This window comes from Artibeus jamaicensis, unplaced genomic scaffold, assembly GCF_021234435.1.
Source record: "Artibeus jamaicensis isolate MK-2021 breed Jamaican fruit bat unplaced genomic scaffold, CSHL_Jam_final contig_1284, whole genome shotgun sequence".
Taxonomy (NCBI): domain Eukaryota; kingdom Metazoa; phylum Chordata; class Mammalia; order Chiroptera; family Phyllostomidae; genus Artibeus; species Artibeus jamaicensis.
The window spans coordinates 2965858-2990690 of record NW_026521249.1 but is presented as its reverse complement, the minus strand read 5'-3'; the positions used below and the strand labels follow the sequence as shown (position 1 = coordinate 2990690).

General features: G+C 38.7%; 1 protein-coding gene across 7 annotated transcripts in view; it reads left to right on the top strand.

Annotated features, from left to right (window-relative positions):
• ZRANB3 (zinc finger RANBP2-type containing 3) overlaps positions 1–24833 on the top strand; it is a 238508-nt gene that overhangs the window by 200300 nt on the left and 13375 nt on the right. For all 7 annotated transcript variants that reach the window (XM_053666886.1, XM_053666896.1, XM_053666902.1 and 4 more), the window contains 5 exons: positions 9311–9677; positions 12586–12783; positions 16493–16584; positions 19591–19692; positions 20866–21008. In XM_053666886.1, coding sequence (XP_053522861.1) covers positions 9311–9677; positions 12586–12783; positions 16493–16584; positions 19591–19692; positions 20866–21008 — 902 coding nt within the window. The remainder of the gene's footprint in view (positions 1–9310; positions 9678–12585; positions 12784–16492; positions 16585–19590; positions 19693–20865; positions 21009–24833) is intronic.

Here is a 24833-nt window from a genome sequence, read left to right as displayed (position 1 = left end):
GAATTGATAAATAAAATGTTATATATCCATGATAGAATATTATTCAGCCATAAAAAAGGAATGAAGTGTTGATACATGCTACAATATAGATGAACCCCTGAAAACATTATGCTAAATGAAAGAAGCCAGACACAAAAGGCCACATATTGTCTGGTTCCATTTATACGAACGGGCCAGATAGGTACATCCATAGAGACATGAAGTAGATTAGTAGTGGCCAAGGACTTGGAGGAAGGGAGAGAAGGGGAATGACTACTTAATTGGTATGAGGTTTCTTTTTGAGCATCAAGAAAATGTTTTCTAATTAAATAGTGGTGATAGTTGTATAACTCTGAATACACTAAAAAGTCACTGAATGGAACTTTAAAAGAGTGAATTTTATAAATAGACTATCTCAATAAAGCTATTATTTATAAAAGACTATATGCCAGGTGCAAAGGTAAGGAAAACTGCTAACTTTCCTTTGGGATTTCCTCTAATTCAGAGAGTATTGTAAGAAAGTCATTTTAATATGCTATGATAAATGTGAAAATATCATATGCTATGATAATGTAAGTCAGGCTCCAGGAACACAGGGGAGAATAAATAACTACCTAGGGCATGTGGGAAATTTTCCTTCAGAAATGGATTCTGAAGGATGAGTTCAAAGAGAGTGGGCTCTAGTTCCGGCAGAGGGCGCACCAAAAGCACAGGGATGTAAACAGGGGTCAGTTACTCTGGGAACAGGAATTCCATGTGAAAGTGTAAGCACAGGGCACATGAGGAGCGAGTCAAGGAGAGAAAGCCCTAAACTTTGCATTCAGATGGAGAGGAGCCCACACCAGCCAAAAAGTTGTACTTTTTCCTAGAAACAGTGTACTGTCATCAGAGGCTTTTAAGCAGATGAATGTCTTGAGTGTCAGATTTCCATTTTCAAAAGATAATCCTAATGGCAGTGTAGGAAATAAATTGGGAAAAAATAGAAGTTCTTAGAGGTGGTGGTCTTTGGAGAACTGATTATTTTTCTGCCCTCCCTCCCATTCAGTTTCAGCTTGTGGTGAAGGGATTTTCTGTCTTTCTGCTCCCTCTCAGGGCTTTCTCCCTTGCCCCTAGAAGAGGAGTGGTTCACCTGATTTTTTCAGAGCCTGAGAACTTGGTTGGGCCACAGTTCAAGGTTAATGGGTTGCTGCCCTCCACAGCGGCATGCCTCTCCTGCACTTGTGTCTCTACTGTAAGCAGAGCAGAAGCACCTGTCCTGTCAGGCCCCGTACATAGTCTTCTCTACTGCTGGGTTTGGGGTGAATAGTGGGAAGTCTCATCGTGGCCTTCAGGTGGTTTCTTTAATACACCTTTTACTAAAATTTTACTGTGCTGCTACCAGGCACTAATAAAGCCAGTTCCTTTTCACTAGTAAGGGTGTTACTATATAGAAGTCTCCTTTGTTACGGATCCCCTAATGGGGTTTTGGGCACTAAACATCCTGAACTCCTAACAGTGGTAGTGGAAATTGAGTGGAAAAAAAATTTCAGACATTTCAGACATAGACTCAACGTAGTAAGGCTTGTGTGGAACCCAAACCAGTAGCATTATGTTCAGTAAGAGTAGGGGGGTGTTGAAATAGGTGTTAAAGGGAGATGGCCTAACCAGTAGGTAAGGATCAGAAGTGATCCAGTTAGTCTACAACTGGAGGAGCCATAGCAGAGGACTCCACAATTAATTTGGTAAGCAGCAGAGAGCTGAGAGATTTGACGGTAGGAGAGGAGCTGGCTCACAGACAGAGCAAAGAATCATTTGGGCCCTTGAGTCTGAGGAGTCTCTGACACGCTCAGCTGACGTCCAACAGGCAATGAGAGGTCAGGCCTAGACCTAACAGGAGGAACTATGACACTTAGGCTCTGAAGAGCTGACCCCTGATACCCATTCTAGCCGACTGCACATTGCATTATATAATATTTTTCTGTAAATCTAACTGCCCTTGTTGGAAATGAGCCATTCCCAAAGACATTTGCCTGCACTGCTCTCGATGTCATCTTTAAAAATAAGTAATAACATTTGCATTTTTACCATTTTGTTTTTTTAACCAGAGAGTTTTATTTTGTTTTGTTTTCTCTTTGCCTATAGAGAAACACTTGTTGTGCCTAAGAGTGAATCATTGTCAAAATTTTATTTAACTACATGGGAATGAACATTTTGTAATATCTGGAAAATTCCATCATTTTTGTAGGAGATGTGTTTTTAAATTTGATTATTAAAACCCTACTTTTGTGATTCTATATCCTCTGACTTATTTACAAATGGTAGTGAAGGCTTCTTAGTTCCAGTCCAGACCAGAAAAATGTCCCAATCCCCTATTTGTAGTACAGCAAATTTTGTTCATTCTTTTAGGAACAGGAGACAAAAGACATGAGGCAGTAATAGATTTTAGCAGAGATGCCATTTGATCAAAGACTGTTAAACCCAACATCAGTGTTTCTCTCAGGAGCGTGGGCTGAAGCTGGAGTAGCTCCAGGTTTTGAAGTGTTTTATTGTTTTTTTTTATGAATTTACCAGATTTTCTTTTCTTCTTCTTCAGTTCTAATAACTGGCTTTTAATCCTGTCATCATGGCCAGGGGATTTGTCTCTGAAGGCTTGTGGGTTTACTGTGCTTCGAAACAGAGCAAATTTATTAGGTCCCTGAGCCTTTCAGATAAAAACACGCATTTTGCCACCTTAAGCATTTTGCAGTTTTTATTCCCAGCACTCTCACCAAAAGCAATATTTTTTCTTTTGTTTTTCAAAAACAATATTAAATAAAAGACAGGAACACAATAACTGAGTGTCAGCAATGTAACTGAAGAGAAGAATATGTTCTCCCATTTTCCACATTGCCTGTGACATAGGCGTGTTGACTTAACTGTATTTTCCCCAAAGCTTTTTGATAAAAATTACTGACTGAAGCTCAGATTGCTCCTCCTGTTTAGAACCACCTACATGTAAGTTTCTTATGTATCACATTAAAAGGGTCACTTAATATAGTTATTACTCTACAGGAACAGTCATGATGAGTTAGGACATTTGTTAATATTTTGTTACTATAATGTCTCTTCTAAAAGCATGTCCCAAATGGAATCTCTAGGAGGAGCTGGTGGCAGTATGTCCCTGTCTCAAGTCAACAAGGACAGTGTGTTTTGTTTTAGGCTGACCTACATGATATCACACCTTTGAGTCCTGCCAGCACGGTAATGTCTCCTAGAATTCCCTACCCATTACAGTCCACACGCTTTCTTCTACTCAACCTCATTCAGTTTCCCTTTTTGACTATATGTCATTTGCTGTCTCACAAGAAGCTGTTCAAAGCCCAGTTATAATGACAGACAAACGAGCTAAGCAAGCATGCTTCAATCCTGCATAGAAGTTATTCTGTTCTGGTATTATTCAGCTTTTTTAAATTATTATTTGAGATCAGCTAGAGGGATCCTCATTAAGTATTTAAGAGAATTCATGCATTTGTTTCCCCATGAAACAAATTAGTTCTCCACCCACGTGTACATTCACATATGAGCCCTCAGTCTCTCTTTACCTCCAGAAGATTAAGAAATGGAGTTGCTTGAACCAGGTGTACATGTTCAGAAATTTTATTCTAATCAAGTGGTTTTTAAGCTTTGTCGGGTCCTGAATCCCTCTGAGACTATGGAGAGAGTAGAGAATTGCTCTCCAAAAATGCATATACAATGCAGACAACATTCTGTAGACAATTCCAGGGGTTTCTCGGGCTCACTGAAGGCCGTCTGAGGTCTTGTGAGAGGCCCATAAATCTCAAGTTAAGAACTTGTATTTTGTTAACCTGTGACTCTTCTCTGTTCCCACCCACCATGTATAATTATTGTTAGAATGTGTTGAAGAGATTTTCTCACCCATTCTTCTATGTCATAGCTGCTAAGTGTCTAAGAAAACTCATCTGTTACCTTCCTGCCTGATTGCTCAGAGGCTACAATCAGAAAACATAACTGATTATATGGATCAGGATTCTAACTGATTATCTCAGAAGTTTTTATTCCTGTTACTCCTCACAGCTTCTGGCAGTGTGGTGGCCAGCACCCTGACTTGTAACATTCACTCCTTTAAACAACATTCATCATTGTCCAAATTAGCCGTCATAGCATTAGCTGAAGTCATTGCTACTGATTAATCTCACCCTCTCTTTCTTCTAAAATTATATTCTAAGTGTATCCTTTGGTTCCTGAAATAATGTAAAATTATTCCCTTTCCACCTACCCACTTCTTTTCTGGGTTTTGCATGCTAAAGTCTCTATTTATTATTACCCAAGCTGCTGTACTTTCAAAATAGTACCTATACTGATTACTTCAGGGCACTGAAACTAAACCTGTGTAGTGGCAGAGGTGTGCATCAACTTCTGACTACTGACAATCACTGCTAACCTTTATTTCTAACCCACCTGTGGCATAGAATGAGAATTTCTAAAATGCTAACTTTCAAACTTAGTCGTTGCTTAAGTAAAAGAAGTTCTTTTAAAAATAGCCTAATTAAAGAGATCAGTTGTAAAATCTGATATTTTAAGGCCCTGAGAATTTTTTTTAAATATTTCTTAGTTTTTTGTTTTATATTATTGGGGGGAGGGTTGCTTTTTACAAATAAATCTGAAACAATTCTGTCTTGTTTTATATTTTGGTGGGGAGATGGAGAAATTAAAATGTTTTTAAAGAAACAAATTATTTAAAATGTAGAATGGAACAAAAGATTCTGTTTTTATTTAAACACTATTCAGCGTGACAGTGGCCTGTTGTATATATTTTTTATTTTATATTTTTCATATTTGTTTATTTAGCTGTTTTATTTGCTCCCCTTTACAAAATGTCTTTAAAATTATATCTAGGAAGAGACCTCGTTGAGGGAGTGGCTTAAGGCAATAGTAAATTGAAAGACTAAGTGAAAGACTTAGCATATTAAGTGAAAGACTCCTTAATTAATGGTGAAATCCTTAGCCCTTCTTCTGATCAGCTCCCAGGTCACTGGCAGCCAGCATTGTATCCTCCGGGCAGGAGATTGGAGGACTCCTTTCTGGAGAAAGTCGCTAGACTAAGAAAAAACGATGGAGACTGACAGGAACACCCAGTCACTGATGACCCTTCAGGGAAGTTGCCCACATGGAACTTCCACTAGTATTGTAGCATGGAAGAAAGCCCGTCACACGAAACACAGAAACCAAAACAAGCAGGTAGGCCGAGAAAGATACAGAAGAAACAGAGACAAGGTAATGAGCTGAAGAAAACTTGAAAAAACACCATGACTACCATTCACATTCACAGAGAAGTAAAAGAAAGTTTTGCACCCATGAAATGAGAACAAGGAAAAATTCTTACAAAGTGAACCTATATATCAGAAAACAATAACTCAGCAAGGATGGAAAGGGAGATAGGAGGAAATCACACAGAAAATAGAACAAATAAAGAAGGGAAAATGTGAGAACAAGTGAAGAAAATCAAATGATCAGTTCACAAACTTTTTGCCTAATAGGAATTACAAAAAGAGAAGACAGAAAATAGAGAAAGAAGAAAATAATAGAAAGTTTCCCAGAACTGCAGGACATGAGTTTTTCTGATTGAAAGTGCCTACTGAGCACCTACTATAATAAATAGAAAACCAAAATACACACACACTAAAGCCACAACTGTCCTGATTTTTCTACCTTTTTTACTGTTCCTTTTCAGTTTTCTTCTCAGTATCTCTTCCTCATTCCAACCTTAATGTTGTTCCTCTGCTTTCTGCCCTTGACTTTCACATTTTCTTACTCCCTCCTATGACATGCAGACCCGTAACTTTAACCACATCTATGTCGGTCCCCCCAGATGGGTAAATCCAGTTGGCTCTTTCTCTTGAACTCCATACCTGTTTCCTGAAACCTCCCCTTCCCTGCCTTCTCACATTCCAGTACCTACCAGTCCTCAAACATGTCAAAAAGTGAATTTATTTTCTTATCTCTCTCTTCTTTTTGTGCCTGCTAATGAGCCCATTTCTCTTTCTGTATTCCTTACTATAGTAACTGAAAATATCATCCTGCAGTGTTACAAATTATGAATTCAGGTGTCAGGGGATCACTCTGGGCCTTCCAGCCTCCTCACCCCACATTTAATCAGTATGTTCTCTCAGCGGTTCTTGGTGCTAAGCCTCCTGTGTCCTGAGTTCCCAGGCAGCCCTTCTGTTCCTTCATTCTTATACAGAAAAGTCACTGGACATTTGAGGAGGAAATTTGTAGCATAAAAAAGGTGAACAAATATAAACCAATACAAAAATTTATCCTAAGGATAACTTCAAAACCTTAAATTAGTAGCCTCAGATTTGAGATGATATTGTGCATATAAATAAATCAGAGTACTATAATAAAGGACTAGAGAACAAGAAGGAAGTTTTAGAAACTAAAAATATGACTGACAAAATACAGTAATTCTATAGAAAGGTTGAAAGGTAAAATGGAGGACAATTCCAAGAGTTTAGAAGGTAAAAATACCAAAGAAGGAAAATATGAGAATAAAAGACATAAATGTCTAAGTCCTACATTTTGCTAACAGGAATTCCAGGAAAAGAGAATAGAAAGAGGAAGAAACCATTAACAAACAGTAGAAATGTCCAGGAGCTAAAGATAATATTCAAAATGAAGGTATCCTGGGTGTTGAGCAGAAGGGATATAGATATAGATGATACAGATATGAGTATATAGTATAGATACTGCAAAATTTTGGAACACTAGGGACAAAAAGAAGGCCCTGAAAGCCTCTAAAATAAAGAAAAAGCTTCAGTCTATGAAGGAACATCCTTATCCTCATTGAATGTTGAAAGAAGTAGAGCAGTGTCCTTAAATATTCAGGAAGTGTATGCCCAGCGAAGCTACTACTAAGGACAAAGGCAAAATTGGCTCAACCCCAGACACGCAAAGACTCAGAAAGTTGGCCTCCATGTTACTCATCATTGTTTAGCTAGAAATAGCTGATAGAACCTGTTCATGTTTGCTGAATATTTGCTAGTATTTTCAGATTCCTGCAAGCCCTCTTTGCAGTCCTATTATATAGAATAGAACATTTTCTTTACACTTTTATGTTTCTTTTTTTACTTTTTTAAACCCTAAAGTCTACTAAAGTCTGCTAATTTCTCTGATTTGTTAGAATTTCACTTGTTCGTTGTTTTAAAAATTCTGTCTCGTTACTTCATTCTTTATGTTTTTATCTAAATTTTGTAACTTCCACAACTAATTAGATAACTTTTTTATAGTACATGAGAATGTGTCAATAACAGCCATATAAAGGTAGTACATTATTGGGAGAAGGGCCTTTTTCTACAATATTATGGTTTAATGTTACTAACATGGGAACAACCTAAATCTTCCTTCCTTCTTCCCTCTCTCCCTTTCTTCCATTCTTTGGGGGAGAGGGGTCATTTTAACCATTTTAAGTACAGAATTCAGTGGTAATGCCACTTAATATTACACTAACAATATTGAAAATAGTGCAACCATCACTATTTTCATTTTTTTTCATTATCCCAAACAGAAATTCTGTAACTAGTTAGCAATAATAACTCCCCCTTGCCCTTCCCCACAGCCCCCCATAACCACTAATCCCTGTCTCTAAGAACTTGCCAAATCTTTATATTTTATTTAGCACTGCTAAGAATTACCGATTAGATTTTTAAAATATCTCTTTACAATATATTATATTTTTGCTGTCATTATCTATAGTGTCTGGCCTTGTTATTTATTGCTACTAACAGATTACCCTAAAACTTAATTTCTTCAAACAACAACAGTCATGTGTGACTTCTGATGACTTTTCTGGGTGAGGAATTCAGCCATTGTATAATGAAGATGTCTGTGCTGCACAGCGCCTGGGGCCTTTGCTGGAAGACCCCAAGGCTGAGATCTGGAAGCTTCTGATGTCTCATTCACTCTCATGTCTGGGAACTGATGCTGGCTGTAACCCAGGGGCCCACCTGGATTGTCAACTTAAACATCCACACGTGGTTTCTCCATGTGGCCTGCACTTCTCCACAACATGGAGGCTAGGCTTCAAAGGCAAGCATCCCAAGACATAAAAAGAAAGAGAGATAATATGCCAGCAGCCAAATGGAGGCCATATTACCTTCAACAGCCTAGCCTCCAAAGTCACGTAGTGTTACTTTTGCTGCACTCATTGGATTAAGACAGCTGCAAAGGTGCACCCAGTTTCAAGTGAGAGGAGTGCGGACCCCACCTCTAAATGTAGGTGTGTCAGTGTTACATTGGGAGAAGAGCCTGTGAAATGGGATAAAAACTGGTGTAACCATCTTTGGAAATGCAAACTGCTACAGTGTGTGTTTACCACTGTACCCAGTTTTGGCCCTAGCAGGACTTCTCCAAAATTAATTCCTTTAATTTACCTTAACTGCTAGATAATCAATTGTGAACATAGTTATCCTACTTTCTCTAATTAGGAGGTTGAGATTTGCACATAGAAAAGACTAAAAGCATGAGATAATGATATAGCTTTTAGAAAAGAAAAATATATTTTTTGAAAACACAATAATTATTAAAATGTGTCTGTTAAAGTAGCTGTTTCAGCTTAACACTGTTTTTAAAATTCTCCCTGGTCGAGAAAAACATTTTAATGTGAAAAACATATTGTTTCTGAACATCGTGTTTATAGTTTGGGTATGAAAACACTTTTCTAGGTCCTTTTTTTTAGAAAACTTTATTTATTTTTAGAGTTAGGGGGAGGGAGAGAAGCATCAATCAGTTGCCTCTCACACACATGCCCCCAACCAGGGGTGGGGCCTGCTACCCAGGCACATGCCCTGACCAGGGATTGAACCAGCAACCCTTGCCTTTGTGACACTCATGACACTCAACCAACTGAGCCACACCACCATGCACAGAATCCTTTCCCTGATACACATATGGAACAGATGATTTATGAAGTACATTTTAATTATATAACTTCTATAGCCAATTTCCCTAACTTCTCTAAAGCTTTAGTGCCCTCATCTGAAATACAGGAAGAATAATAGTACCTGCCTCACAGAGCAGGCATGAGGATTAAATGAGTTAATATACATAAAGTGCTTGGCACATTGTAAGTGCTAAAAAAATGCTAGACACAGGAAGTATGTGGATGTGTTAATGGTATTCTGCATACATATATATATGTATGTATATATATGAGTCATAGCAAATGGAATTCATTTCCAACAAGGTGTTCAAAAGATAAAAGATATGGTTAATGAAAGCAGTATAGTAAGCTGTTTCATTTAGGAAAAACATGTTAGATTGCTTGTTAATTTGATAATTTGTTTGTTTTTCCTAGTTTGAAAAAGAAAAACAGCATGATATTCGATCATTCTTTTTGCCAAAACCTAAAAATAGTCAGTCGGTGACCTCCTGTGATGAATCAAGGATATTCCATGAAAAAAGTATTGCAGTGCCAACGGCCCCTGGAAAAGTATTTGCAAGAGATATCATTGATTATGAAAACAATTTTGAACCTGAAGCTAAAAGATTGAAGTCAGTCACCACTGGTGACCACTGCAGTGCCTCAGAGGAGAAGCCGCGCCGGCCCAGAGAAACCGCCCCACCCCTTCCTGGAGAGGACTGGCAGTGCGGGTTCTGCACCTATAGCAATAACTCATTGTTACCTTGCTGTGAAATGTGTGGGCATCCTCAAGGCAGTGCTGGTGAGTACACAGAGGGGCTGGCCGTGGCATCTGCCGATAACCTATAGTTTTAGAGATGACTGCTATTACCAGAGGTTAGTGTGACTCTTGGCACTGACTAGCTTTTAAGCTAGTTTCACAGACTGAAGTGAATTCAACCCCTTGTGGAGTGTGAAAAGCTCCTGGTTCTGTCAAGAATGCATATCCCCCAGCATCTGTAACATGGCATTCATTTGGCACAAATGGACATTTCTGATTATACCAGCAAGTTGTGAATTTGGGGGGCAGGAATAGAAGCCATGTTGCTATAGCAGCAAAAATGCCTTATAGTCATAGACCTGCCGTTTTCTTTACTCTGTAGATAATACTTCACTTTTTTTCATTTTTTAAATTTTTATTGTTGACACTATTACAGATGTCCCCATTTCCTCCCCTTTTCCCTCCTTCCTCCAGGGCCTTCCCCCTTCCCTCTGGCTGTTACCACACTGTTGTCTATGCCTGTGTTACGTATGTATGTTTGGAGTTAACCCCTTCACCTTCTTTTACCCAGTCCCCCTGCACCCCCTACCCTCTGATACTTGTTTTTAAGGAATTATAGATTACTTTTGTTAAAATAGCAAAATAATCCACTGTAGCTTCTCTGCCTAGTAAAATACACATCATGCCATGTTTCTTGCATGGCAGTCGTAAAAATTCCAGTAGACCTTCCTTTAACAATCAACTTAATATCTGTCTATGAGCTTATTCTTTTTAAAAACATGCTCTTTTAAAAGTAGAAATCATAAACATACCTCAGAGTATGTTTCCATAGCATAAGATGCCATTTTCTGATGTTTTATTTTTGAAATGATTATTAATACCTGTGGTTGTCTTAGGCAAATGGTCATTAGTATTTTGTTTCTTTCCAGTTCTCCAGTGTTAAAGATCATTTTTATAGTAACTTGAAGGGCTAAGTTGACAATTTTGGAGACTGGAGGAAGTCATTTTCTTTTATCAATTTTAACAATTGTTTACATTTACTTTTCCAGTATATATGAATTCTTCAGAGTATTAACATTAATGAAGACTCAGATCTTAACTAAGATGTACACTCTGAAACTTCAGTTTCTTTTTGCCTTTCTTGCTTCTCTCTGTCTTAGTTTTGATTTGAAATAAAATGTAATCAGTAGCTGAGTCTTTCCTCTTTCAATTCTGGGTTTTCCCTACCAAAACTGATGAGTCTGCCCTTTGGGTGGTTATATTCGTAATGTGGATTCCTGTTGTTCATGAACCTAATTGGAACCACAAGCTTATTCCATATAATCTCTCTCATAATTCATATTATCTCATTCAATTTCCAACTGCTACAGGCAATAAAAATAAAATATTTCATGACAACAAAATAATGTCAGTTCACATTAATTATATAAGTTGAGCAGTTTAACAACAAAAATTATAGTTTAATAGCATTTTACATATATAGTTCTGATTTTTCTTTGTAATTATACCAAGAGTAACAACAAAAGTTTTTAGACCCATGATTTAATAGGCAGACTCTCAAGCAATCTAAACAAAAACAAAACACCTTTTGTGAACATGGAACTGTAATTAAAGAGAAATATATATTCTAAGTAACAGATATTACTGTATATAAAAATTATTAGATTAATATTACTGTAATTTGGCATAGTGACTTCAGTCTTGATTTGGATATACCCCAAAATTATTGAATTGCAGAATTAATTCATATCCACCTAAATTTTTAAGTTCTTGTCTGCTATATAATACTTTGAGGAAATGCTAGAATCCAGAAAATTAAAGGAGCAATATTAGGCTATTACAGTCCTATAAAGTTTGCTGATGTAGGCTGTAGTACATTAGATAAAATTTTGTATAATATATTAATGAACACTAATACTTGTCAATATGTAACATTTATGCATTGTTCTTAAAATTTATAGTTTATGCTTGATATCTCACCATTCATACACCCAAATTTATATCTCTCACTTGAGTAGAGACTGCATATATCCAGTGATCAATGTAACATCTCCGCCTGGATGTCCAGTGGATACCTCAAGGTTAACATATCCAAAGTGGTATTCTTGATTCACCATCAACATTCAAATCTTCTCTTCCCCTGTCTTCCCTACATCATGCTGAAAACCTAGTCAGCATTCTGGGTTCCTTAATTCCACCCAGAATTAAGTAGAACTTAATCCATCAAGTTCTACTGGTGTAACCTCTAATACACACACACACACACACATATACACATACATACATACATATATATATTTAGTTATTTTGATTTTAGCCAATTTAGATTTATTGCTACCATGCCACTAGAAGCCACTATTTTCTCCCTCCCAGACCTTAGTAGCCTCTCTGTTGTTCTCCCTTGCGGCTCTTCTCTATACAGCAGCCAAAGTGATCCTTTAAAAACATGTCAATGTATTACTTTATCTAAAACCCTCTAGTGGTTTCTAGCTACATTTAGAATCTTATCCAAGAATATAGGCCCAGGGACCAGGCTTCCTAGATTCTGGGACAGCTCTCAGGTCAAATGCAACCCTTCAAGAGCTTGACCCTGCTAACTTTTGCCCCACACCCCCATCCCCTTACTTACAAAACCCTGCTTTAATTTCTTTATCTAAAAAGGCCCTAGTTCAGTTGTTTATGTTTAGTGTCTGTCTCCACTACGTAGAATGGAATCTCCAGGAAGCAGAAGCTTACCTTCTTGTTCCTTGCTTCCTCTCTAGCACCTAGAATAGTACTTGGTGTTTAGTGACTTCCAATAAATTATTTCCAGAGAATGAACAAACGTTGTTGACTTTGTTTCTTACTGTAAGAACTACTATGACTTTCCTTTTTAAACTGGCTTAGAGTAAATAATGAATTTAAATTTATGTGTAAATTATTTGTTTGACTTTTATAATTCTATGAACAGATGGCCTCAACTATACCCAGGATAAAAACATAAATGAGAAAGATGACTCTCAGAAAGGCACATCCAGAAAAGTTTGGACTGATTCTGAATGTGAGAAACAAATTCTTGCACCATCAGAAACTGAACCGTTGGCTGAGAGCAAGGAAAAAATATCAAAAATTGAGAGGGAAGATGGACATATGCCCCAGTCAGGCAATGGTAAGACTTGCTCCCATTTCCAGTGTCCAGATAATAACCATGTCCTTAGACACATAACACAATTAGTAGATTTGTGATTACTACCTGGTGCTGAGTTCCTTGTATTCTCATTTATAGTAAAAATATAAACCACATACTTAAACACCAGGTCGCTGGGAGAGCAGAGCCATTGGCATTCAGACATCACACAGAAAGCTGAACCAATGCACGGCCGCACGTGCTGCCCCAGGCCTGGGCCCAGACTCATCCACACCTGGACCATTCACACAGTGAGGGGGTGGTTTTGTTATATGGGAGGCTCTTTGGGCCAAATAGTAAGGCTGACAGATTATTAACAGCTACTTAGCAGATAAGTAATTCTTTACATATGAATTTGTTTTAAATGTGTACAACGAATTGGCATACTTTAAATATAGGGTTGGGATATTTATTAAAGAAAATGCTTTTAAGGAACATAATTTCAAGGCTATATGAATTAAGTGATCACTTTATTACATACATAAATGTTGGATGACTATGTTGCACACCTGAGACTGATATAATATTGTATATAACTATATTCTAATCTTTAAAAAAGACTGTATGAATCACTACTGCACTTGGAGCCAACCATGTAGTGTTTCAGATTTATTTACTTTTTGTTGATTCCACTTATTATTTATAGCAGTGATGGTTGGCAAATACCAGCCTATATGTCATACATCACTATCTTTGAGGGCCAGCTGGCAAGAGATTGTGAATACTTTGAGGTTATTTCTTTGTTATTCAGTTAGTGACCATAGTAACTCACTGACCGATGTTCTCATCACAACAACCCCCAAATTGTTGGGATGGACCGTTGAAGTTTTTCTTCCAAATTAGTCACTTTAAAACATGGATAGGATGTGAAAGCAGATATATAACTTTATTTATTTTTAAATATATTTTATTGATTATGCCATTACAGTTCTATTTTCCCCCTTCATTCCCCTCCATCCTGCATACCCCTCCCCCACCATTCCCCCCTTTAGTTTATAACCACGTGTCTCAAGTTCTTTAGATTCTATATTTCCCATACTATTCTTGCCCTCCCCCCTATCTATTTTCTACCTACCTTCTATGCTACTTATTTTCTGTACCTTCTCCCCCCTTCTCCTTCTCCCACTCCCCTATTGCTAACCCTCCATGAGATCTTCATTTCTATGGTTCTGCTCCTGATCTAGCTGTCCTTTTAGTTTGCTTTTATTTTAGGTGTGGTTGTTAATAACTGTGAGTTTGCTGTCCTTTCACTGTTGATCTTTTTTATCTTCTTTTTCTTAGATAAGTCCCTTTAACATTTCATATAATAAGGGCTTGGTGATGATGAACTCCTTGAATTTGATCTTATCTGAGAAGCACTTTATCTGTCTTTCCATTCTAAACGAAAGTTTTGCTGGATAGAGTAATCTTGGTTGTAGGTCTTTGGATTTCATGACTTGGAATATCTCTTTCCAGCCCCTTCTTGCCTGTAAAGTCTCTTTTGAGAAATCCACTGACAGTCTGATGAGAACTCCTTTGTAGGTGACTGTCCCCTTAGCTCTTGCTGCTTCTAGGATTCTCTCCTTCATTTTAATCTTGGCTAATGTAATGATGATGTGCCTTGGTGTTTCTTCTTGGGTCCAGCTTCTTTGGGACTCTCTGAGCTTCCTGGATTTCCTGGAAGTCTCTTTGTGATGTCTGCATTGATATCTTCAAAAGTCATCCTCTCTACTCTCAAACCATTAAATTATACTTTATGGGAATAACGAAAATCAACAGATTTGGGATTGTTCCTATAATGCTTTTTATCAAAGAATAACATCTAATCTTTACAAGTCAATGCTTCAACCATAGTTCTTTAAAGACATATTGATTATGAGAGGCACTTATTTTATATACATTAAGAAAGAAAAAGCAAACAAGAAAAAGCACTACCAATTAAAATATGACAATCCTTTTTTAAAGATCTTTGATACTTTTTCTTTTCTTTTGAAAGATTTTATTTATTTTTAGAAAGAGGAGAGGGAAAGAAACATCAATGTGTCAATTGGTTGGCTCTCACACGCTCCCAATTGGGGACCTGGCCTGCAACCCAGGCATGTGCCCTGTCTGGGAATCAAACTGGTGACCCTTTGGTTCTCATTCTGGAGCTCAATCCCCTGAACCACACCAACCAGGGCAAAATATGACAGTATGTTAATGGTAGCCCACACCAAGTCATACCCCCGTCTCTTGCTTTCATATTTCTTTCATTTGTCCTGAGAGATTTAGCAGTTTCTCCTGCCTTCAGTGTCTTTGCTTAGCATATAATAAGCAACCCTTTTGTACATCTCAGTATCCAAATGTAACACAGCTTCCTCTGTTTGCAAGGATCTTCTTTTCTTAGGTCCCGTGAGGCATTTGGTTATTCATTTGCAAGAAAAAATAATTATTCCTTCAATGATACAGGTTTGTTTCTTTTAATATCAGAACGTGTACTCTCCTGTCCTGTACCTAATGTTTCTTTTGGTTTACATGATAAGTTTTCATTTTAATACCAAATCATAGACATTTTGAACACATTTTAAAGGTAATTACAATCAATAAATACAGTAACAACAGTATGTGTACCTCCGATGCGATGTTGAAGTAACAGTATCCAGTCTGACTAAGCTCTTGTGTGGTCAGGCAGTGCCAGCTACTTCACAGCTGCCACCTGGCCAACAATGACTGTAAAAAGCCACTGTTGGTGACTGTAAGACATGCCAGTTTCAGAGACGTAAAAGTACGGGGAAAATCATGTATTTTTGAATTTGTGCAGTCTGGGAATAATTCACACACCAAGTTTATAAAGTAACCAAAGCCTTGATTAGAAAAATAAAAATATGATGATATTGCCAAGTAGTTTGGCAGACAAATCATATGCTTCTAGATTTGGGAAAATTCTTTAAAAGGTCACTGAAGATCTGTGGCCAAGGTGAAGGACACAAGATCTGGAGCCAGATTCCTGGGCTTAAGTCCTCTTCCTAATCTTATGGCCTCAGGCAAGTTAATGTGCCTCAATTCCTCCTCTGTATAATTCACTCCTAATTTCTGGGAGGTGTTAATATATGTGCTTCAACTAGTACCTGGAACATTGTAAGTACTTGGTAAGCATCAACTATAATTACTATTTAGATCAGCATTGATAACCCTATCTTTCCTACAAAAAATACTGGTCAGTGGAACTAAGAAAGGAATAAAGAAAAAGAGATTGTGAGGAAAGATTCTTGTCTACTTGATTCCTTTTTGAATGTGAGGCATGAAGCCGAAGGAAGCCAGGCACTTACGTGGCCCTTGACACAGCTGGGTTGCTGCTGATAATCACAACGGTGCTCATTCAGTCTCCACTTAAATTGGCTCTAGCAAGTCCAGTTTCTAGACTCCATAATTCTTGGGAGCAGGAAATTCTCCCTTATACCTGCCTTGTGACTTCTGAACGAATTCTAAATTTGTTTCTTTCTTTTTGGGTCACTGGCAAAAGTGCAAAGCAGCTGGTGCCCATGTCAGCCCATATGCTCTGACTAGGCCTACCGTTAGTTTTATTTCAAGCCCAGATACATATTCTTTGTCACATATGTCCATATATTTGATAAAACTGTATTTCACTATTCTAACCCACAGAAGATTAAAAGAAACTGTTTTGGATAGAGAGTAGACAAGCTTTCAGCTACTCTTTTATCTTCTTTATTAGAACAGTTGGAGCGTTCTGATACTCTGCCAGTGTATGATACCTTAATGTTTTGTGCGAGTAAGAATACCGACCGGATTCACCTCTACACCAAGGTAAGCATCACACAGATTCTGTTGCTTGAATCATACAAAAAGCTTCTTTTTTTCATGTTTCAACTAAATATTTAATTTTATTAACACAGAGATTGGCATCTACTTCCTTTTCTTCTTAAAGCTAATCATCAAATTCTGATGTTAAAGAGAGGCAAACAGCACAGTAGTTAACAGCACAGACTTCAGAGCCAGAGGGCCTTGGCTCAAATCTGTGCCTCGGTTTCCTCAACTGTAAAATGTGGAGAGGAACTGTTGCAAGGATAAAACGAGCTAATTCCTGCAAAGCACTCAGCACAGTGCCTGGCCACACTGAGCTCGCATTAAATATCAGCTCGCACTGGCAGCATCTTTACAGAAGCCTCAGCCTGCCCTTCATGTTCATTAAACTCTATGAAGATTTAATAATGGGGTCACTCAGATTCCTGCCACAGCCTAGGTTAGTGGAACTCAAACGTATTCATCTCAGGTATCTTTGCACTCCTAAGGTTTGTCGAGGACCCCAAAGAGCTGTTGTTTATGTGGGTTATATTTATTGATATTTACTATCTAAAAATTAAAATGGAAACACTTAAACATATTCATTTATTATCTTATTTAAGAGTAGCTATAATATAAATACACATTTATGTCAATAGCATATCTTCATGAAAAATATTTATATTTTCTAAAACAAACACAGTATTTAATGTTTACATTTTTAGTGATTTTTGCTAAAGGCTCAATAGAAGACAGTGGGATTCTCATGTCTGCCTGCACACGGAAGACCCCACAATACAGTTGTGACAGAATGAGAATGAAAGTGCTGTTTTATTATTATTACAGGAACACTTTTGACTTTGTGGATCCCCTGAAAGGGTCTCAGGGGCCATGTGAGAATCTGGCCTCAGTAAACTGGTATGAATATTTGAGGAAAAACAACTTGTTGAGATTATAAGTACTTTTGTTTAGACTACATTTTCAAAGTTTTAATCTATATAAGTATAGTAAAGTAATATTTGAAACTTTTTAAAGTATATTTTATTAATTATGCTATTACAGTTATCCCATTTTTTTTCTCCCCTTTTTCCCCTCCGTCCTGCAACCCCCTCCCACCACCATTCCCCCCCTTAGTTCATGTCCATGGGTCACACATATAAGTTCCTTGGCTTCTCCCTTCCCTATACTATTCTTAACATATCCCTGTCTGTTTTGTACCTACCACGTATGCTTCTTATTCCCTGCACCTTTCCCCCATCCTCCTCCTCCCCCTCCCTGCTGCTACCCCTCCATGTGATCTCCATTTCTGTGATTCTGTTCCTGTTGTAATTGTTTGCTTAGTTTGTTGTTTTTTTTTTGTTTATTTTAGGTTCAGTTACTGATAGTTGTGGGTATGTTGTTATTTTACTGTTTGTATTTTTTATCTTCTTAGATAAATCTCTATAAAATTTCATATAATGAGGTCTTGGTGATGATGAACTCCTTTAACCTGACCTCATCTGGGAAGCACTTTATCTGCCCTTCCATTCTAAATGATAGCTTTGCTGGATAGAGTAATCTTGGATGTAGGTCCTTGCCTTTCATGATTTTGAATACTTCTTTCCAGCCCCTTCTTGCCAGATGAGAAGAGATTCTAGAAGATTAGGAGGTAGCAAGGATCGTGAATACAAAATCCCCAAACAGCGTCCATTCTAGGTCCATAGCATCGGTTGTGGGACCACAGCCAATAGAGGGACACCAAGAATGAAGCCAGACAATCAGCATACTTCTCTTAAAGGCTGGGCCCCAGGCCACCATTTGTGGAAGGTGTAGAGCTGGGAGGGGCACCAAGGACTCCTTTGCTGGCTGGAGGCAGATCTAAGTGTCTGAGCCTCCCTCATCCCCCTGGGGAGGGAGCTCCAGGCCTGCTTCTCTGGTTGTCACAAGAGAGTAACAGAGAACTGGCCCCCTGTGGCCTTGAAGGTCAAGAATCCAAAAGCTAGGCACCAGATGGAGCATACCACAGGAATTCAGAAGCCCTTAAACTCTTTAACTTTTTACTCTATACAGTGGAAGTTCTGCATCCTAAATCATCTGATTAGTGTTTTTCCCGTTTTGAGTGGAGACAGGAGAGAAACTGCACACTCCTGGTAGAGGCCACAGGGTGCTGGGCTGAGTACAGTGACAGCCTCCCAGACCTGTCTTCTGGCTCTGCCACCCAGCCTGTGTGGCAGGGGCCACCTAATGTTCTTGACATCTCTCTTAATAGTTTCCAGTGCATTTTTATGACTATTCTAAATAATTACATGTCCCATTACCATAAAACATTATGCAGTTAATTTTCTAAACACTAAGCACATGAAATGTTAACAGGTCTTTTCTCAGCTGCAATAGAGATGAAATATTTCTTTTTTACCTTAGAAGAGCTGAAGTAGAAATCTGGATAAAAACCCAGTTCACTACCTAAAAGAATACCCCCTTAAAAGGAAGAACAGTAACAGATAGGTAGCAATTTATGTCATATTAACATTAGAACTGTAAAGAACTGTTTGTTTCAGCCAGAATCTCAAGTCTAATTGAAATTAGAATAACAATTATATGTCTAAATTTTTAACCTGTATGTAATTTGTAAGCAACTGTGGGAGCTAGCGTTTCTTTGTAGCTGGGAGAATTAGAATATGGATTCAATTATTGTTGCTATAGTATATTTTCATATACAGAGATTCTTTCCCTTTATAAAAGATTCTTCCCCTTTATAAAAGAACTACTTCATGTTTAAACCTGCCTTTCACCCACCACACCCTCGGCACAGTGTTCTCACCCGTGCCGGTGAGTGCACCGGACGCTCGCCGGGGGCGCTGGGGGCCTGCTCTCCTCTACTCAGCGCTCTTTCAGGGGAGCCGTGTGGGTGGAATCTCGCCTAGAGTGTGCCACCTCGATTTATCTTTTAGGAGATGGGGCGTATTATGTCATAATATCAGTCTTTACTTTTCAAATAATTTCTAGCACCTACAGCAAAGTGGATTAATAATGCCTCTTATCTATAATCAGGATGGAAACCAGATGAACTGTAATTTCATTCCTTTGGATATAAAATTAGACCTTTGGGAAGATTTACCTGCAAGCTTTGAGCTGAAACAAAATCGCTCCCTGGTAAGAATAGTTCTGTGAATTTGTTGTAAATTAGAATGTGAGTAATTTTAACAGCCATTTCAAGTTTAATAAAAGCAAGTTTAATACTTTGCGGCCTGTGCAGCATCACATCACCGGCTGCATTTCCATCAGTCCAGGCAGTGCCTGTGAATTACCCCGGTGCGAAGAATGTGTGAAATCCGTTTCCTTGGTGAGCGATCACACCTAGAGTTGCTGTTTCTGTGGGTAGATTCATCCTTACATCATTTAATTTTTCATTCACAGTAGTAGCAACTGCGATAGCTGTATCCTGACAGAATCACATTTTATCTTTAAAGGTTAAGTTCTATAGTGACAAATTCTGAGAGCAATGACAAGACCCTAAGACCATGCTGGGTGACTCTCGACTCTGTCAGAAGCACCAGCATGCAGCTGCAGGCCAAGTACCTGCCAGGGATGCCTCAGTTCTGATCTGTGGCCAACTGAGTGAGCTTCATTGCTAAGAAGGGTCAACATGAATAGGGACTGAGCCAGCATTCCGTGTACCACTTTCTACAAGAAAACAATGATTATGGTTTTGGCCTTTTAGTGGGAATCAAACATTGCCCCTGGGTCAGCTGTACCTGCCTTAAAGGAAAAGGTAGCAGTGAGTTATTTTCTTTAGTATCATCTAATCCTGATTCTCAGGGTCCCAGAGAACAGCATTATGTATAATGGACAAATAAGCAAGATTAATGGTACTCTAATAAAAATGTTCCAGGTTTATTGATGGCTATTTTCTTGTGACAAGTCATTGGGCACAAAGCAATTCTCAGATGTCGTAGTGTCAATCTGTCATGACTGCCACGCCTGCTGTCCCCAACACCAGTTCTGCTTCTTCGACAACTTCTAACAACCAGGCCTCTTTCGATCTCACTGAGCCCATTGCTGCTGGTGGTCCCCATGTGTGTTAGGCACGTGTGCTGGGGGCTCTGAAACACACCTGCAGAGAGTCTTCAGATTGGAAGAGACCTCTGCTGAACTGGCCATGGTGGTTCACAAGAAAGATGAAATCTGCATCAAATGGAAGAAAGCCTTAAATTATGAAACTCAAAACCTGTTTGGGGGATAGAATAGAACATCAGTTTTCTGATGTTATAAATAGCTTTGCTTTCAAGGGAAGAGGACTGGTGAGCTGGTTTCCTTTTCTTTCAGATTTTGAGGTTTGTTCGAGAATGGAGTAGTCTAACTGCCATGAAGCAAAGGATCATCAGGAAAAGCGGGCAACTATTCTGCAGCCCAATTCTTGCTTTCGAAGAGATCACAAAGCAACAAACCAAACGAAATAGTACAAAAAGGTATGAGTTGTCTTTCTCTTTTTATTTTGTATTTTATTATTTGTCATTGTCATTTCTATGAGAGGAGTGAGTCTGAGGTATTTATGTAACCACTAATGAAATCCTGATGAGTGAAGAGAAAATTACACATAAAATGACAGCTTATTTTATAGCAACATATTAGATATTTGGTGAATTTGGTCAAATCTGCTGCGAAGACTAGGTCGTCCAGACCTTTCTCACCATAATTCTTACTCACCAGGAGAGAGGCCAGAGCCACAGGGTCGTGCAGCCTATGAACTGCCCAGCCTGGGACACTTATTAACAACAGGAAGACATTTCCCTGTTAGAGCAATAGAACACACCCCTGGGCCCCATCTGCCCTGCACTTCTGGGGTGTGAATCTTGGGTGCCCTGCAGCAGGGGAGCTGGTTCTATTTGATGCACCACCACCCACGCGGTGGGAGGTAAGTCTGATGCCTGTGGTTGGAAACGAAATAAAAGGAAAGGTTAAGGGTCTTAATGTTTTGCCTTTATAATTACAGGTCCCTTTTTAACCTCTGTGCACTTAGTGTCCTTTCTTGGCATCATAATTATTTTTGCCTCACCCAGGTATCTCCTTGTGTGATCCCCATTTCCTGTAGATCTTTCCTCAGCATGAAGCAGATTCTCAGGAAGCATAGTCAGCTGTCCTGCTGCCCTACGCTTGCTTTGAAAGAGAGCACAAGACACCAACAGCTGCATGGCAGAAAAATCCCCTGTAGCTCTGGCTGTCTCCATACACAAACAGTCTCTCTTCATCCCCACATGCCACCATTGTGTGATGTCTAGCATGTTCCATGCACACAGGTGAAAAAAATCATCAGTGGCATATGAGAGGATATGTATGATTAAATTATAGCCCCACACAGTGAAAAGGGTCTTTAGTTGTTTCAAAATATAGCCTATGGCATATTAATATGGGAAAATAAGAAATGATACTTGTGATAAATTATTAAGGCTAAATAAATATAAAAAAGGATGGATACACAAATGTATGTAATTGCTATCGACATGGAAAGTGTCTGGAAGGGTACCTTAGAAAATCTTACCAGAGGTTTCTCTAGGACAGAGGTTTGCAACTGGGGGCAGTTTTGCCCCCAGGGTGGCAGTGTTAGGAGACATTTTACCTTGTCGAAATTAGGGATTATGACAGGGCAACATCTAGTGGCTAGAGGCCTAGGATATTGCTAAAATCCTGCAGTGGACAGGACTGCACTCTGCAGCAAAGAATTATGTTTCAAAACGTCAGTAGTGCAACTACTGAGGAATCTTGCTCTAGACCGGAAGATTAGGGGATTTATGCTTTATGCTAGAAATGGTAGGGGCTTTATACTTCATGTTAGAATCACAAACTAATGATGGAAAACAAAGCAGGAACCATAAGTGAACAAATGAGCTCAGGTGTAAAACTAGAAAAAGATGGGGTAGGAGGTAGAACTATGGCAAATTGGAAAGTGCATAACACATCTAACATCATTTAAATTCAGATTTAAAAATAAAATACTGTATGTGTCAAATAAAACCCTTTGATGAGTTGGATTTATTTATGAGCTGCCAGTTTGGGACTTGTGTCTAACCCTTCTGTACTGATTGAATTTTTCTCACGAGCATATATTACTTCATATAAAATACATTAAAAATACATGTTTGTAATTATACATACACACACATACATGCACACATACATTACAAAAATTATGATGTCTATTGTACTTTTCTCAATACTTCTTCCAGTCCTCTCCATTTTCTCATTGTTATAATCACAGCCTTACTTGAAGTGTTGGTCTTCTCTTTGCATAATCATAATACCCTTCTTCACTGAATTTATTGCCATTCTAGACAAGTCCCATTGTTTCTTCTCCATCAGACATGAATGGCCACTTAAAGAACCTCCTGATCAGGCTAAAAGCAAGTCATAAAATTGATACAAACCAGAGTTAGACACACAGTCTTATTTATGCAATATATGTAGATGGTATCTTACAAATAACACCTGTTAACAAGAAAAAGAGTAAATAATTGGACTCATATTTTTAAGAGCCAACTTGGACAGCAGTTGGAAGATTAGATTGGAAGGGCAGGACTCGAATTGAGGAGACAAGTTGAGTCAGTTTTCTATTGCCCCTGTAACAAATAATCACAAACCTAGTAGCTTAAAACAACAGCAGTTTACTATCTCATGGTTTTATAAGTCAGAAGTCTGAGTTGGCTCTATTAGTTTTGCTGTTCTGGATTTTATAAGGCTAGCATCAGGGCGTTGCCCAGCTGGGCTCTTCCTGATAGTCTAGAAGAATACATTGCTGTGCTGAATTAGGTTGTTGTCAGAGTTTAGTTTCTTGTGATTGTAGGATTTAGGTTTCCTGGCTGACTATCAGATGAAGGTCACTCTTAGCTTCTAGAAGCTTCTTCCTAGTCCTACCACAAGGAACCCTCTATCTCAGGACCAGCAAAGTTGTGTGAACTCCTTGTGCTTGGAAATTGTTCCCTATCTCAAGGTCTGCAGATTGGTAAACTTAATTACATCTGCAAAGTCCATTCACAGCAGTATCTAGATGAATAACTGAACACCAGGGACAGGAGTCCTAGGGAGATGTCTTTAAAATTCTGCCTACCACACAAATTAAAAGACTGTTGTAGTAAACCTGGGGGTGGGGGAAATGATGAGGACTTACATTAAGGCACTAGCAATGGGAAAGGAGAGAAGAAAAGGAGGAGAGGTGTTTAAAAGGTAGCTCTGATCAGCCTTGGTCATTGATTAGAGAGGGAGGACTCCAGGAAAACTGACTTAGCAGAGCCATGACAGTGAAACTTGCATGCATGTAGAGGGGTGGTGCTTTGAGGAAGCGTGCTGATTCTCACCATGGAAGCCAAGTCTCAGTAAACTGGAGTATCTGTGTCTCTTTGGAAACAGGTGTGGTGACGGATGGGGCTGCACAACAGCACTGACTGGAAGTCTGTATGAGGAAGGTTAGATACTGGATGTCTTTCCCCCACTGTCCTACCGTGTTACTTTCTAGAAAAACTGAACCAAAGGGGCATCAGGCTTGGAAGCACCATGCTCAGTGGACATAAAAGAAGAGGCATAATTGGGAAACTGAACCGTTTCCACAGTCTTCACTCAACTTCCAGAATACCAGCAACCACATTTTTTATTTCCTAAGCAAAAGTTTAGAAGATTCATCTATAAAAAAAGATGTAATGGCCTCAGAATAAAGACAAATAGATACTGAATTTTAGGAATACCCCCAAAATCAATGGCTAAATTTCCAACCAGACTATCTTCCAGTGATGTCCACCAGTTTTCAGGCCCGTCCAAGTTCAGGGCTCACAGTCAGCTTTTAAGTAGCTCGCCTTCAAATGTGAATGGAAGGCAGGATCACCAGCCATTGTTTTGGTTCCTAAGTGAGTTCCCATTTTTCAGAGGCAGGCCTGATTCATGGGGAGCCCTGTTGGCTTTGAGATGACAACTATTTATCTTCCAGCCACAGCTCCTCTGCAAAGCAGGCCAGCAACCTAGAGCCAAGCAGTGTTTCCACTGGTGGGGCCCACTTTCCAACACACACTCCTCTCTCCTTACAAAACTCGCCATCCTCTGTTCGCAGTCCCATCCAGGAATTACTTAGTAGACAACATTCTCCCTTTTCTACTTGTCAAAGGGGAATTTACCATAATCCTTTTGAGAATTGATATACTTCCTATCAAACCTCAGTGGAAAATTAAATATTGGTAACTCACAACTATATTTGAAAAGTTTTCAACCCCCACCCTGATTTGGAGTTGATTGTTCCTTATGGTTTCCAAAAA